At 35.9% G+C, this 17573-nt stretch overlaps 1 protein-coding gene across 4 annotated transcripts; it reads left to right on the forward strand.

The window, feature by feature from the left end:
- Positions 1–1667: 1667 nt before the first annotated feature.
- On the forward strand, positions 1668–16700 carry LOC126828678 (monoglyceride lipase). 4 transcript variants are annotated; one of them, XR_008788860.1, is made up of 9 exons: positions 1668–1905; positions 4353–4459; positions 7295–7434; positions 8112–8222; positions 9287–9376; positions 11144–11196; positions 13432–13594; positions 14217–16429; positions 16461–16700. XR_008788860.1 is itself a non-coding variant. In XM_056102500.1 (8 exons), the coding sequence occupies exons 1-8, from the start codon at positions 1784–1786 to the stop codon at positions 14313–14315; spliced, it is 885 nt and encodes a 294-aa protein (XP_055958475.1). In that variant the 5' UTR covers positions 1668–1783; the 3' UTR covers positions 14316–16700. The 4 variants fall into 4 exon arrangements, 1 of the variants encoding a protein (XP_055958475.1); XR_008788861.1 differs by having other exon boundaries at positions 16492–16700; XR_008788859.1 differs by having other exon boundaries at positions 16523–16700.
- Positions 16701–17573: the final 873 nt, after the last annotated feature.

Consider the following 17573-nt stretch of genomic DNA (forward strand, 5'->3'; position numbering starts at 1 on the left):
CCCCCCCAACCTAAAGAAGGATATACGGTGTAGTTAGGTTAGAATATTCTGTGTAATTTGATGATCAAGCCCGGTAGAGTATATATTATATTATTTAAATATGTTATTTATTTGTATTGTACTATAATTGTCTACACATGTATTTTTAGACATATTTAAGTTATGTATCAAGAAACGTTTTGCATTATTATACTAAAGTTTTGATGAAAAAAGAAGAAGAAAATAACGGAAGACATCAGTAGTGGAACAACTTCTACTCCGATTCCTTCCCACTGGAAAGGCGCGTGTCCCCAAGACAATAAAAATGAAAATAACCCCTCGGTTGAGTATAATGAATATACCCACTGCCAAGAGAGAAATAGAATATAATGAATACACCCAAAAACCAGAGAGAGAGAGAGAGAGAGAGAGAGGGGGAGAGAGGGAGAGAGAGAGAGAGCATAGTGAATATAAGGACCATGAATATTTAACAGATATCGATGTTAACAACTTTTGAACATTCCTTATCGTGCTAACGAGGGCACGAGGAGGACGCGAAACAGGGTGACACTTTTCCTTCTTCTATGACGAACCAAAATCTCTTGGTTTTCATCTCAACCTAAAATAATTCATCAAAGTAACAATATTTTATTAAAATCAGTTCCTACAGCGTCTTCTCTTTAATCTAATTAAAATGGTTTTATTTTTGTACTACATTAAAATCTCACAAATTTACTAATCACGTCCCTACAAAAAGACAGATATCTCAACTTAGGTCGACTACTATACTAAGGCCAGTTTTCCATGTACGCGTTCTCCTGGCGTTTCCGCGCGGGTTCTCGCCTACGAAAAGTCGGTCTAATGCAAGCGTAATGAGACCATTTCATTGCAATCAGCGAACCTTGTGTGGAAACGCCGCCATAACCCATAAGTGGAAACGGGCTTAAAAAATAAAACGTACATTGGGTAAATGATACACATAATTGAGTTAATCACGTGTCATTGGAACGATGATAAACCTAATTGAGTTAATCACGTGTCAATATTATTATAATCTTATCTGATTTAATCACAAGAAAAGAATCTCAAGTTGATTGTGTAGTGCTCTTCATTATATCTATTATCATTAATTCAGGACCAGAATCCCAGCAAATTAATGGCGTTCGAAAGGGTGTGGGGTTTGCCGAGTGGTCTAAAGTGTGTAACTGTTATCTAACAGCGTCTGAAAAAATATTACCACGGAAAGGTAGCTCTTCATTTAAAGGCTCAATACCACTCTTGTTGTAACTGAATAATATGTCCCAATCTTTATTCTGGTCAACAAATTGTACTATTTTACAATATTCCAATTGATTGATGATACAAATTTCATCTTAACACACCTAATTTAAAAAATTGGAAAAATTCAACTAAATGATTTGAAAAGCCTGACGTAAAGCTTGTCAAATGTGACTTGGATTTAAAAATATTTTTGAACCCTCTGGACAAGTACAATAGGATTTAATGGATAATTTACACAACAGGTAGGACACATAAACATCTAATACTTAGAATAAAGCTATTATTTATTTTCTGGAGCTGTCAAGCCAGCAAGAGTGTTATTGTCCCTTTAAGACAATTTTATTCTTAATCACACAGCCCCGCCCTCTTTTGTCTGATTTTACGTTTTGTAAAAGTGAGTTGTTTCCCTTGTGGACCAGAACTGTGACCAGCTTGTGAGAGAGTGTCCAAAGGCTGGGAGGTCATTCAGTCGACTTATAACTACCTTTAGACATAAAAACGCGAGAAAATCTGAATTAAAATCATGGCTCAAACAAAATACGAAGTAAGTGAAGAGAAGACAAGTGAAAAATGGATGACAAATGCCGATAATCAGTCGATATTTTGTAGATATTGGGGAGACGACGCTGGAATAACAAAACCCAGGTAAAATGGTTAATTCTCCTAGGGCTAGATTATCGTTTGCCTTTCTTATAAAGATTAATCACAAATATCCTTGTAATATCTGAATGGATAATAGCTAAACAGATAAATTTATGTCTAAGTTTCTAACAAATATATTCAAAAATACTTCATGCAGTCATTTATAACCCATTTTTTACTAACATAATTACAGCTAGATCCTATACTGACACAACACATTATTACATGCATTACATACCTGTATTAATATTAAGTCAAGCAGATAGTGCATTACTATTAAAAGCTAGACCTATTTTACCAGAAATTATTGCACATTTAGACCTAATTAAGGTGTACCTCACCTGTATTAAATCAACATGAGAGAAACTATTGTGTTGATGATTTCATTTATTGTGTTGTTTGATAGTAAAAATAGATGATATTTAATACCATACCTAACAGGAAGAGAATAAACTACCTGTCAACATATAATTTGAAATATTTTCACTGGAGTTAAGGCCTACAATTTGACCCATATTGTTCTAGTGATACTTTATTCACATGTTTAAAATAATCTAATTTAGTAATTAAATAAAAACAGAATTTGATTGAAATGACAAAAGTCTTCTACGAACATTTTATATTTTATTGTTTTCTAGATAAGTTATTGATTTAGTGATTAATCACAGTTGTGAATATAGACATTTATAAATGTAGATCAATACATTGAATCATTTAGATAACAAACCTCATCTGTCAACCCTCCATGTTTCGAGATAAGAGATGGTGCTATATATAGTTCCACATAGCAAAGCCCAACGCAAATCACATCAGACCTCAGTAAGCAAAATTGACAATATTTTTCATCAAAACGATTATTGATTATTATTATTTATAATATTTCTGCCACATCAAACTACAATTAAGCATATATAATCCTACCTGAATCGGGTATAAATCAAATCATTGTATTAAAATCGAGGCTTTAACTTGTTATGACGGTGTATGTCGGATAAAAACAATGCTTCATTAATTTAAACGCGAATATTTGGAGTTGGGCGATAGTCGTGCCACTACATTGGCCTCTGTAAGTGTAATTGGTCATAATAGTATAAAATTATCTTATTTTTAAGATGTTACATGCATTAATAAAGAAACTGAGTTTGCCACTTGGATCTAAAGGCACCCAATCATGGCTAAAAAAAATCCTATCTTAACGTTTTTAGCTACCTTCTTGTAGCTATAAATCATTGTGCATTAAAACACAGGATGCTATTCCCAACCACTCACAGTATTAGAAGTTTATTAAGAAGTTTATTAAGAACTACAGCTACTGCTATCAGTGATTACAAGTGATATAATACATAGATCAATTCATTATATTTAAGGTACCGGTATGTGTTTTTTAATTTTGGTGAGCGTGACATTAAGTAATATTTTGGTACTGCGTAAGGACTTTAACAAATTAAAAATACTGACATTTTCCCCAGATGTGCATTTCAATGAAATCATCACATTCAATATTTCAATGATGTACAGTTGTCACATCAAAGGATAGCATCACATCTGTATGTTAAGTTTGTAAATTCAAGAATGCTATATAGAATTAGTCAAGCATTCATAGAATAAATGAACCATATCTAATGAATGTAACATTGTTTAAGCCCAAGCTACTCCTATTATGACCAGTGATATATATCGACTAATCAACCCAAGTAAAATAGGTGTACCTGCTGTACATATAGTTACGCTCTATTTCACCTGGATTTGTCAACAATGTTTGCAATGACCCTGACCTTTAGAACTATTCAGGTGTCTGTATTTAAATGTTGGCTTCAAGTTTATTATTTTAGGTCCAATGATGAACTACGAAACAAATTTCATAGGCTATAATAGGCCATGTACTCTATTGGATTTAAAAAAATAAAATCAAAATTGAAATTGATACTTATTAGTGATGAAATTGCCAGATGGAACTTTGCCAGAGCAGTGGAATTTCTACATACATTGTTATTTCACAGGTCTGTCAGTATCCCCCTGATTATACTGGATGGTGCAGAATACTAGTAGTATGGTAAAGGGGCATTATGGGAGATTACTATAATAGTAACAAAATAGATAATTTGCTGAAAATTTCAGTCAATTTGATCCACTCTGAACCGAGATATTAGCCTTTGAAATTTATGTCTAGCATCGATCATAATTACTAAAGTCGCTAGGATAAAAAACATAGTCTCGATTATCCATTCCATGATTAAATTATGAATGGAAGTTGAACAGCAAATCTGAACCTAATCAATAAATATCACAGGCTAGCGATGCCATCGAGAGGTGATTATGGTCTGGATAAGTTAATTAATGTCTAATTAATAATTTAGATAACATTTCAGGCCTAAAGAAAGACCTGCAATAGGCAGATTTAGCTCTTGTATAATGTATGTTTAACTTGATTTTATTTTGTATAATTTCAGTGGTCTTGTTTTTATTGCCCATGGAGCTGCGGAACACTGTTTATGGTACGGTGAACTAGCATCACAACTTATACAGAAAAATCTCTACGTATTCGCACATGATCATAGTATGTATTCTAATCACAATTCTTTTATTACATCTCTTCAACTTTTAAGATTCAATCATCACCAACCTTGTTGTTAGAGCTCTAAGCTAGAATAAACGTCCTTCTGTTCTGATCCAACTGGTGAAGACGGGCATACGCCGTACAGTGTCGTATGAGGGAAATTTTGTCTGGACAGCGGCACTACAGCCTACTCTTATATCAAATTCCAACTGCCAAGGGATCTTTTATATGCACGCCAATGTGTACACAGGACCTCGGTTATTCATCTGAACGACTAGACAGCTGTCCTTGTCAGGCCCTCCTTCCTGCACCACTGACAAGGGGAAACCATGGTGGAAACCATGATGAACTTTTTCGACCAATGCCGGGTCCGGGATTGAACCTGCTACCTCCTTGCCAGTGAGCCACCGTGGCTACGGAGCTCTGAGCTAAAATCTCCTGGATTTAAAGTAGTGCTGGTACCATATATCGTTCCATCAATGTATCACAATTCATCTTCTCACGATTCAGCGTGAACGGCCAACTCTTTATCTAAATCTGTTCATCAGGATTTTCTGGCGTGGTTTCCCCTTGTCAGTGGTGCAGAACGGAGGGCCTGACAAGGACAGCTGTTTAGTCCTTCCGATGAGACGAAAAACCGAGGTCCCGTATATACATTGGAATGCATGTAAAAGATCCCTTGGCAGTTGGAATTCAATATAAGAGTAGTGCCGCTGCTCGGGCAAAATTTCCCTCATAGCACACTGTATGGCGTATGCCCGTCTTCATTAGCCCAGTATAGGAGCAGAACAGTAGGACGTTAAACCCCATTTTATTTCATTTATCTAAATCTTACATAATGCATCTTTACTATATTGGGTTTTATTGGATATTAATTAAATTAAAGTCTGAGACAGAACTAGGTCACATGGGTTAAAAAGAGGATGTTATGAGATGTCATGTGTTAGTACATAACTTCCTTCCTTATCTAGATGGTCTATTTATTAATATTCACATTTAAAGTAGCTAAGTTTCTAACTCAATATCATCCAAAGTCTTCGACATTGAAAACACAAATTATTTTTCAATTTAAATCAATATTAATGTTGTGATATTACCTGTCAAACGGTGAAGGCTTATTCTTATCTGGAGAGCATGCGTAATAAATACTATCGGTGTAAACTGGAATAACCAGACACTAGAGATTGCCATTCGATTGTGACTTCTGGTGCATTTCGCCAAACATAATTGATTAGAAATTCAATAAAACATAAACGATTGAATGTAAATCATATATACATTCATATTATATGCGTTGAGACCCATTTGTGTCCATTTCTAGATGGGGGGTTGGATGGCCGAATGGTTAGCACGCGCGCGCTGTATCATACGGTCTGTCATTGCGTCAACTGGTCGGGTTTCGATTCCCCGGTTGTACATGACAAGGAGTAGGGTAGCCTGTCCAACCTCGTGGGTTTTCTCCGGGTCCTCCGGTTTCCTCCCACAGCTATAGACCCCTACGCGCAAGCGAATTATTGAAATAAAATTGAACCATATGTTAGTCCCGAAATGACCTAGTTTGTGTCGAGTGGACGTTAAACCCCATTTCTCTCTCTCTCTCTCCATTTCTAGATCCCAAATATTAGCGATTCAGCTCCTTTAAGTATAAAATCAGTTTATATACATTCATATTATATGCATTGTGATCCATTTGTGTCAATTTCTAGGTTTCAAATATTGGCGATTTGGCTCCTTTAATTATGTAAAATATATGCTAACTATTATATTTAAAATAGGTCAGAAAAAAAGTTAATCATAAGAGTAACTGATTAAGGTATTAAAATTCACATCTAATTATATAATCTTACTATAATATTAAAAATAGGTTGAAAAAAAAATAAGTGTACTGTGTTATCTGAACAAGATAACTTACTAGAAATATCTATAATCTCTGACAGATTCTGTCTTCACATAGAGTTAGCAACAGTGGCTCAGTGATAAGGGTGCTGGCTCACTAAACACAGGAGGGGGGCTGGGTGGGCGAATGGTTAACGTGTGCGCGTTTGATCACAAGGTCTTTCATTTGAGTCAAGTGCCGTGGTTTCGAATACCCTCTTGTACTAGACAAGGAGTAAGATCGCCTGTCCAACCTCATGAGTTTCCCTGAAATGTTAGTCCCAAAATGACCTAGTTTGTGTCGAGTGGACGTTAAACCCTCCCTCTCTCTCTCTCTTTCAGTAGATAATCTCCAGATTAAAAAGAGGCCTATTAAAAGATTTTAGCCAACACTATAGGTAAAGGCGTAGGGGCCGGGATGGGGGGGGGCATTTTTCGGGCAGTGTATTTCCCTTTTATCGGGCACAAACATCTGAGAATGAGACCATATATCATAGAAATATAATTAAATAATGGTTGATTCATTCTGAATTGTATAATGATTGATTCATTCTGAACATTAGGGTGACAAAGAAAATATTCTGGCAAATAGTCTCAGCCCTTCCAATTGGTCCCCTATGACTCAAGAATACAAGACCTGGGTTTCACTGTAGGTTGGTCAACTCCCGATTATGGATGTATCCCTAGACCTGGCCAACACTATAGGTTCGTCAAAGATGAGTCCCTAGACCTGGCCAACGGTTTATCTATTCATTTACAAATGACTATATGTACTCACCACCACAACTGTTTTTTAAAAATGATTTGAACCAGTGATGGGATTTTGCCCGTATATTCCGGACTTGTCCGAATCTTTTTTCCAAACGTCCAAAATTGTCCGACCGGGAATATGCCCAATCGGACATCAAGACATGGTGAATAATATTCAAAATTCCCAAATTAATATATTGATTATTTTAGTTGGTCATGGACAGAGTGAAGGTGCTCGAGTTCATATCGATGATTTTGATTATTACGTGAGAGATGTATTTCAACATATAGAAGATGTCCAGAAAAAATTTGATGCGGACATTCCTTGTTTTATTATCGGACATTCCATGGTGAGTACTGGTTGGGGGAGGGGGAGGGGGTGGAAGTCACTGAGTATTAGTCTGAGGGGTGGACGACACCCGGTACTGGTCGGAGTGGTGGAAGTAGTAACTCAGTTCATGTAGTGACTAGGGCTGGTTAGTTGGGGTTCATTGAGTTATGGTCGGGGTGGTGGAAGTGGTAACAGAGTACTGGTCAGGAGAGAGGGGGGGGGGTCATTGAGTACTGGTCAGGAGAGAGGGGGGGTCATTGAGTACTGGTAGGGGAGAAGAGGGGGTCATTGAGTACTGGTCGAGGTGGTGTAAGTGATAACAGAGTACTGGTCAAGATGGTGGAAGTAGCCACTGTATCCTGGTCGGGGAGAGGGAGTGGCAGTATATTGTGTAATGGTTGAGGTGGTCAAATACCACACTGTGCGCTAACGATTAACGATAACACAAACCTGCTCTAAGTTGAAGACAAACTACATTTCAAGAAATTAACAACAAATATCAAATCAAGTGAATGAATCCGTAAACGTCCAGGGCCTGTAATGGTACTGGTAGGGAGAGGGGGGGGGGCATTGAGTACTGGTGGAGGGAGGGGGGAGAGGGTTCATTGGGTTCTGATCGGGGTGGTGTAAGCGTTCCGGGCCTATAATGATATACAGGCTTCATTCAAAATAAAGAACTATGGTGTTATTTTTCAGGGTGGTGCAATAAGTATAATGGCAGCCATGAAAAGACCAACATTTTTTAAAGGTGTAGTTTTAATTGCACCTGCTATAATACCCAGTCCTGATGCTGTCTCACCTCTCAAGGTAAATTATAACAATTAAAAGATATTTAAATTCATAATAATGCTGTCTCACCTCTCAAGGTAAAATATACCAATAAATAGATAATTAAATTCATAATGATGCTGTCTCTCGTTTAATGGTAAAATAAAATAATAAATTCATAATGAAGTCCAAACAAGCAGTGCCCTAGGCTATTCCACTGATGGGGCTTCTCCCCAATCCCCCACCCTTACGACTAGAGCAAGATGAATGGGTGCTGTAAACACAATTGAGCAATGCCAAGGATGATAACATTGTCAAAAATATTATACACCTTATTAATCAGCTGGAGACCTCTTGTATCTCAAGGCCTTAGGCTTCAGGTAGATCTGGTACTGTAAACTTGAATATACAGATTTCCAGCTAAACCTTATGTTAATACATAATAGGGATACTCGATTGAACATTCCGGGATTAAATTCTGTCAATTCCAAAAAATAGTGTCAGTCAAGTGAAAAGGAGAATTTCGGAGTTCAACGCATGTGCCGACTGCATAAAAAATAATTCAACCAATCATGACAGCTGAAACACATTTGTTACTTAAATTATGTCACAATTCTACTCACACCACCTCAGCTGCCAGAACTGTGACAGGGCTGAATTCCGTATCACTTAATTTTAATTCTGTCAATTCGGGACGTTCGGGACTGCCAATCGAGCACCACCAATGTGACTTGTACCATCAATCCTTCTTTCCGTAGATAACTTATGTATCATCCTAAAAGACCTAACACTCTCGTCGGCCATCCACAAGCTCTAGAGTCATAAGTTATCATCAGATAAGCAGTCTATCAACATTGACGTTTGTAGTAGATTATCCACAGTTCTGTGCACCATACGCCAAGAATTCGTCGTAACAGATCGTTTCATTGGCTACTCCCTCACTTCAACTAGAATGCCATATAACAACTCTTCAAGATCCTAGTGTAGTAAAGACAAATAAAATAAAATTTTGAACGAAACGATATAGGATCTGTGTTTTAATCAGATTGGTGTATGTTTTGTTGCCTGGGAACCTATATTATTATAATCCAATAAATTTCCAGATTCATGTAGGGAGAGTTGTAGCCAGATTGTGTCCACAATGTCCGGTAGTTTATCTAGATCAAGATAAAATATCTCGAGATACAGCTGTGGTAATTTTATATTAAAAAAAAACTTATTTTAGTCGTTTGCTGTAGGCCTATCTCTCTAACCTTATTTTAGTGTCAACTTTTTTTTCTGCTTTATTAAAATATTTCTGCTCTTGCTACCAATTTTTTCTATTTAACAAAACTAGCACTAACAATCCCTATGGAGATAGGATCTTTTCAGATCATGTGTTAAATTTACTTATTTCCTGGATGCAGTTATTTTTGGATCAGAAACTGGTTCACAACTGACGGCCATCTTGTTGGTCTTGAGGGTGACGCTGTTCGAAAGAAGCCTGCGACTTCAATTTTTTATGTAAAGTCATGATTCCAAGATGGCTGTGATGACGTCATACTCAGTTTGTGGTCCATAGTATGCTGGTACAGTGGAATCTGTCACTTCCGACATCATACGGGGTCGTTAAAATAGACCGGATTACACAGTGTGACGGAATACTCAATACTGGAAGTACTCTTCTTCGGTTGTATATCGATGTTGTATTTGGTGGCAAATGTTTATTATTTTATGTTTCTATAGCGCTCGCATTTTTATCATGCAATGATCGGTCCAGTAATGCTCTAAAAAAAACAAACCGTAGAATTGGCCAAGGTGTGCAGAATGTTTAAAGGCCTTGATGTTGAAACCACTCATGCATCATTCTGTTGATATCAAGATATCAAAGATCGACATGATTATTAATCTCACCAATAATTGATTGGTGATTACAACTTGTCAACACTGATGGATTGACGATTAATTCAAATCGTATGACGGGATCGCTGATTGATGTCAAAATTCGTAATATTCAGAATACGGATTACTCAAACTTTTTTGGCTGAAGTAAAAAGGAAAGAAATCGTAACTTGAAACTGATGACGAATTCCATAGAATGTCATAGTATTCAGAGTCCACTGTACTTGTTTTTATGGTTTTGTAACAATGTATTTTTGTTTATGTGTCTGTATTATAGTTAACTGTATGTAGATTGTTAGCATGGATGTGGCCTAGTTTAACTCTAGCTTGGATAGATAGAACTTTAATATCACGTTCTACTCAACTGGTGATTATTATTAACATTTCTTTCTTTCGTCTTCCGTATATAATACTTCAAACATAACAATTACAGTCTTTACAAAGTGGTAACAAATTCTATCTGTTTCTATATAGTCTACCAAAATTATTTGTCGTCACTAGAGACACCCTGTAGATTGTTTTTTGCGTTTGAAGTTTAGAATGACCTCAACTTTCTATGTTGTCTACTAATCTCTTTTTATCACCCAATAATACATTCTACAGTAGATATCGCCAGTGTGATATATTTCATAATCTACTGCGATATCTCCTTAGGAGATATCGCTTTACATGAATTTGATTGGTCAGTTGAAAAGGAACTACTATTTTTTTATTTTCAAAGAACAGTTCATTTCTTATTAAAAGTAACTTTTTTTTATTAAAAATGAACTATTGTTATTCAATTGACCTTGATGGAAACACTGGGTCAATATAAAGGACTTTGCAATGGTTGAATTGCTGTCAAAAAATGATGTATCACTACGCCGTTGTCTTTTTTGATATCAAAAAATATCAACACTCGTTGATAAAGTAAAAAAAAATTTTAAATAACCTGCTAGAAACCACAAAGTTTAAAAGATTTAAGCTCAATTCACGTTTAGGTAAACCATTTATTAATTCCAAGCTGCGTTTTAAATTGAAATGACCTGTTGTGTATTAGTTAAAACACCTAAAATAAAATAACTTGTTGTTTTTACTAGGTAAAGAAATATTCAGATGATCCACTCGTACATCACGGTGGTTTAAAGGCCAAGTAAGTTGAGTTGAATATATTAAACATACATTATGTAAGAGCTAAATCTGCCTATTGCTGGTCTTTCTTTAGGCCTGAAATGTTACCTAAACTATTAATTAGACTTTAAACATACATTATGCAAGATCTAAATCTGCCTATTGCAGGTCTTTCTCTAGGCCTTAAATGCTATATAAACTATTAATTAGACATTAATTAACTTATCCAGACCATAATCAACTCTTGATGCTATCTAATTTAAGTAGATTAGAACTGTACGGCCATTTAATGATTTAATTTAAATGGAGGAGCGAGGCTAAGATTCGAATAACCAGCACCGAGGTTACAATAATAAACAATCAATGCACACATCTTTTCAAAACTACAAACAGTCCTAACATGTCTCAGAATAAAGTAATTTAAATGAAATTTTCAGTATATTCATTTTGCATTATCTAGTTTTAAACTTTATAGTGAGAATGGCAAGCTTCTTTATCTAAATCTTACATAATGTATTTTTAGTATTTTTGTATGTTCACTTGTTGGTAAATTTTGCCAGGACTTTGACATTTCAAGCGACTTTTCATTGATTTGCGTTTCAACTTTCAAGTTTTTTATTACATGCACGTCAATGTTTAAATGAGTTGGTCTCAGGTTTTTACTACATGTGAATAGGGTTATATGTAAAGCACAGATTTAAAACGCATCACTTAGTTTTTCGTATAACAAAATGATCCTGTAAACATATCTTATTTATTTTGCTTCTTATTGTGAACAATATTCAAATGGGAACACATCAATAACAACACATTTGTACACTTATGGATGTTTAATCTGTAATCAAGGGTACAAAGTCAGAGGGGTCAAAACCAAAAGTACGACACAGATGTCAGTAGCGCGTGTGTCCTCCACCGGCCATCATCACGATTAGGATACAGCATTAACGCGACTCCTGCAAATGTGTAAGGCGGTCCGGTGATGAAATGTGAAGCCTCCCCACACCATTACACTTCCCCCATCCCATCGATTAGTTTCGAAGACGCAGCAGTCTGCAAGACGTCTCCACACACGTTGACGGCCATCAGCGTGATAAAGATGAAAGCGACTCTCATCACTGAAGAGCACTTTGCCAGTCTACTCTTCTCCATGTCTGGTGTCCTTGAGCCCCTATCAAACGCCGCTGACGGTGATGATCCCTGAGGATAGCTCCAACATAAGGTCGTCGTGCATGGAGTCCTACTTCTCTTAGACGACGTCTTACGGTGTTGGCACTTACTGGTCCTTGTCTTCCGACGACTGCTGCACCTGTTCGAGTCGCTGGGCGGAATCTGTCACGCAGATGAGTGACCCGGATGTAGCGGTCTTGAGCCTGGGTTGTAACGTGTTGTGGGCCAGGACGTTGGCGGTCACGTGTTGATCCAGTAACTCGAACACGTTCCACCAACCTTACAATAGTGGACTGATGACAATTGAAGTGTCTGGCAATAGCACGTGTAGACATGCCAGCCCTGGACATTCCCATGGCTTCATTCCGTTGTTTTTCAATAAGTCTCGGCATCTCTAGCTCGATTCCTTCACACGTCCAACTACAAAATACGACAGATTGATGTTTCACAGTTCATGTACTGCACATTAAGTTGAAAACATGCTTTTAAAGCGCTCACACACAATGCTGCACGTGAATATTGGGTTTTTCATGTGCATCTCGTGCAATTTTTTTTTTTTGCACACGGGCCGATATTTTTTGCATTTGGGAGCATTGTGTGAAACAATAGTTCATAGTATTGCATAATATTATACAAACAAAACCACCTAGTAATAAAATATTTGGGAAAAAAGTGATGCGTTTTCCATGGCGCTCAGTATATTTCCCCTCCATGTTGTGTTAAGGGGAATAACTCTTGTCATGTAATACAATCAGATGATGTCCTTCTCATTTGTGGAGTTCACAGTTTCAACATCAAACAAATTTTGTATAAAACCTTATATATAATTGTCTCCCCTTTTATAACTATTACATTATCTCCCCTTGTTTTATAACTATTACATTATCTCCTCTTGTTTTATCACTATTACATTATCTCCCCCTTGTTTTATCACTATTAAATTATCTCCCCTTGTTTTATCACGATTACATTATCTCCCCTTGTTTTATCACTATTACATTATCTCCCCTTGTTTTATCACAATTAGATTATCTCCCCTTGTTTTATCACAATTAGATTATCTCCTCATGTTTTATCACTATTATTATAGATGGGGTTTATGTATGATAAATACGTTAAAGTATATAGAAGATCATCTAACGGATATAACATGGCCGTTTCTAAATCTCCATGGTGAAGAAGATAAAATCGTTGATGTTCAAGGTTCGAGAGAAATGGACGAAAAAGCACAAAGTAAAGATAAAACATTAAAGGTATAAAAAAGTTCATCAGGCCAAAACAAATTTTTCTTCTGATTTCTTGTGGGAACAAACAAAAATTTTAAATAAAAAAATTAATTGGTTAATGTTCTCAAAAATTTTTAGTTCAACATTTTAAGTTTTGAAATTTTGAACAAAAGTAATTGTTTTAAGTAGGCCTACTCAGGGCACAATCCATTGTCATTGTGGGTAAAAGTAGCAAGCAGCACTGATGAGCCTCAAGGGCCTACTGTGACCCACAAGCCACAGATTAGAAACCCCTGTTATGTATAAATGTACAACTGACTCATAAAGTAGTTAAATATTGATAAATAAGGTTTAACAACCTTCTGTTCTGTTCTGATGTACGCCATACATCAGTACTACAGCCTACTCTTAATTCGAATTCCAACTGTCAGAGGATCTTTTAGGTGCACGCCAGTGTTTACACAGGATTTCTTCAGACTTGCACCACTGACAAGGGGGAACCACATCAGAAAATCCTAATGGACTTTCACAGCCAACAACAGTGATCGAATGTTGGACCTCCAGATTACCAATCAATATCATACTCACCAAGCCACTGCGGCTCCCATTGTTTAAATAAATAATGTACCTCGTGTGTTTTTTTTTTCAGATCTACCCTAAACATTATCATCAACTTCACAATGAACCGGGATCTGATGGAGCTAAAGTTCGAGAAGATATCATAAACTGGATTACAGAACGACTCTAACCTTTAACCTTTAACCTTTTAACTACCTGTGTTTTAATCAATCTACCTATAAATGAACCACCTGAGTCATTCAGTATCAAACCAAACAAGAGTGGACTATTTTTCTGAACTGACTTTGCCTTATTTACTCCAGAAATCTTTATTTTTTTGTGGTTCAAGCAAGTGTGCTCTCTTTTTGTTTTGTTACAGAATGAACCACTGAATTTCTTTTGATAATTTTTATGTATGTTTATGTATCTGATAAATGTTGATTTATTTTATATATTTTTATAATTTTGTTGCTGTCTGATTTTATGTTGATATTTATGCATATGATATTATGTCAGGTTCGTTTTCATTAGCCCAGTCGGAGCAGAACAGTAGGATGTTAAACCCCATTTCATTTCATTTAATGTAGGTCAATAAATAGGGTGCCCCTTGTGCCGAAAATTTTCTCTACCAAAAGTGGTACTCGACACACCGTGAATTTACACGCTTCAGTGGCTTGTCTCGAAGTGATTTCTGGCTAGTCACGCACCCACTTTAAGTCTATAAATAGCCATCTATCAACTATTACAGTCGTAAAAGATCTATTGTTGAAGATTCTGAATGGCAGTAATATTTAGCTTTTTGGTTATGACAGCAGCTTTAGAAATTACGTTCATTTTATTTTTTAAATTGCTTTATCATTAACTGTACCATTAGGAGCGACATCTTTTGGTTTAGTACAAATAATATCTCTGAAAAACTCAGGTTAGACAGGAACATGATACTAGCAGTAGTTTCATTTAACTTTTATAAGGATTGGTATATATATATAGATATTGTGGTGTAATTGTCGAGATATTTGGAGATATTTATGTATGTTGGAGCACCCTACAATAAGAAATTTTGTAGATAAAGTTTGCCTTAAGAGTCATCATGATATCATGACCAGAAGTCACTTGCCTATATATCTATTGAGGGATCTTATTACTCTTAGTGTTAAACGATATATCTATTAAATGTTGCTTGCATGTCTTGTGATTTTTTTAAAATTTATTCCCATTCATGTTTAGGTTTCCAAAATGCTGTATTTAATCTGTTCAACCTAATGGGGCACTGTGATACGGTTCCAGCCATTAGCTTCGTAAAATTTGGAACTCCCTGCAAAAGAAGGAGGCAGGCAGATAGCGTAATATATAATTATATAACCAAAAATACACGTTACTGATTTGTAAATAATTTTATTTCTAGGTGGGGGGAACCTATCAAAAGGATCCAGATTAAGCCCTGGGAGTACTATAGCCATCTCTTGTCAAGATGTTCTTCTATATGTAGTACCACCAGTATAAAGTTTTATAATTATTATGTAATATATTTTTCTGTATTATATTATAACATTCTGCTCACAAATGAAGTATTTTGATTTTAAAATTATTTTAGTATTTTGATTTTAAAATTATTTTAGTATTGTTTTTAAGTTTTTGATTTGAAATAATTTAATATATTTTGTATAGTGTATATTTTGTAGATATTTCTTAAGTTCCTGAAAGAACACTCTGAAACATTAATTATCAATGTTTTATGTTTTAAATTGTATATTTATTTCATACAAATCGTATATTTATACTGTGTTAAGTTCAGGTTATACAACCAGATAGTGGAGTAAAACGGAATGATACTGCTGGAGATTCCGAGGATGGTCTTACATCAGCTTATATCATATAGTATCTTTGAAAGGCATTTAGTGAAAGCGATATATAATAAACAGACAACTTTATGGATAACTTTCACTAGGTTAAATAAACTGCAACGTTTCAATGAGGATACTTTCATCGTTATCAAGCAATGATATAATAAAACATGTTACAGAAGGTTATATACAAGTGGATAACTTTCACTGGGTATATTAACGGTGAGAGTAACCTCATTGCAGTTAATAAACCTAGTGAATGTTAGCCATAAAGTTGTCTGTTTATTAACTTATATCATAGTAACGTGTTCTATATGTGTTTCTGTTTAAATGTAGTGTAAGCATACTGTCCTTAATGAACGTCTTGATGCAATAAATATATTATCTCATGGAATCGAGAATCACATCATAGGCTTAAACAATTGTGTAAATAATTTTACATTTCTCGATTATCGCGACCGTGTGCATCTGCGTCTATATATCATATACAGGTGTGCATCTGCTTCTATATATCATATACAGGTGTGCATCTGCTTCTATATATCATATACAGGTGTGCATCTGCTTCTATATATCATATACACCTATTGAGGACCAGAGAATTATTTGAGAGTGTACAATAATTTTATATCTATCAATGTTATATCTACTGAAACTATTTTTATATATCAGTGTCAATATAACAAAGTATTTATTTTATGTTTTTGCTAAAATAAAGATTTTTAATTGTTTTTCTTGTTGATGTTATTTATAAAGCATCTCAACACAAACCATATCTCTATTTAGCTACAACTTGGAGGCAGGGGGTATGGTTACTCTCTCTAGAACATCTAATACCACTTCTCTTGGGTGGTGTCATACATGGGGCAGGGTATGCTTACTCTTTGTAAAACACTCGATACCACTTCCATATTAGCTGTGACTAGAGGTGGATATAACGCAGGTGATAGGGTGCGTTAACGCAGGTGATAGGGTGCTTTAACACTCTCTAGAACACCTGATACCATCTCTCTAGATGTCACACAAATTCCACCCCAGCCTTCTGTTGAATGTAATGTAATCCACACCATAGATCAGTTGCGAGTTCAGTGTGGGGTAGACAATATACTAAACCCAATCTGTCGTAGGGGTAGGGAGGTAGTATACGTCACTCAATCTGTCGTAGGGGTAGGAAGGGAGGTAGTATATTACACTCAATCTTTTGCCAGAGGAAGGGTAACTTATATACTGCACTCAATATGTTGTGAAAGGAGGTGGGGGGGGGGGGGAACTAGTATACTGCACTCAATAAGTCAAGATAGAGAGAAATGGGGTTTAACGTGTCTCACTCAACACATACTAGGTCATTTCGGTACTAACATATGGTTTAATTTTATTTCAATAATTGGCTTGCGCATTAGGGGTTTAGCAGTGGCTGGAAACCGGAGAAAACCCAGGAGTTTGGACAGGCGACCCTACTTCTTGTCACATACAACCGGGGAATCAAAACCACACCTGTTGACTCAGTGACAGACCTTACGATTAAGAAAAGTGGAAACATGGGCATAATCTTCCATATTTGCTATATCACACAAGAGAAATAAATTAACATATGTTAGTCTTGG

Source organism: Patella vulgata, chromosome 7 (genome assembly GCF_932274485.2).
Source record: "Patella vulgata chromosome 7, xgPatVulg1.2, whole genome shotgun sequence".
NCBI classification, from domain to species: domain Eukaryota; kingdom Metazoa; phylum Mollusca; class Gastropoda; family Patellidae; genus Patella; species Patella vulgata.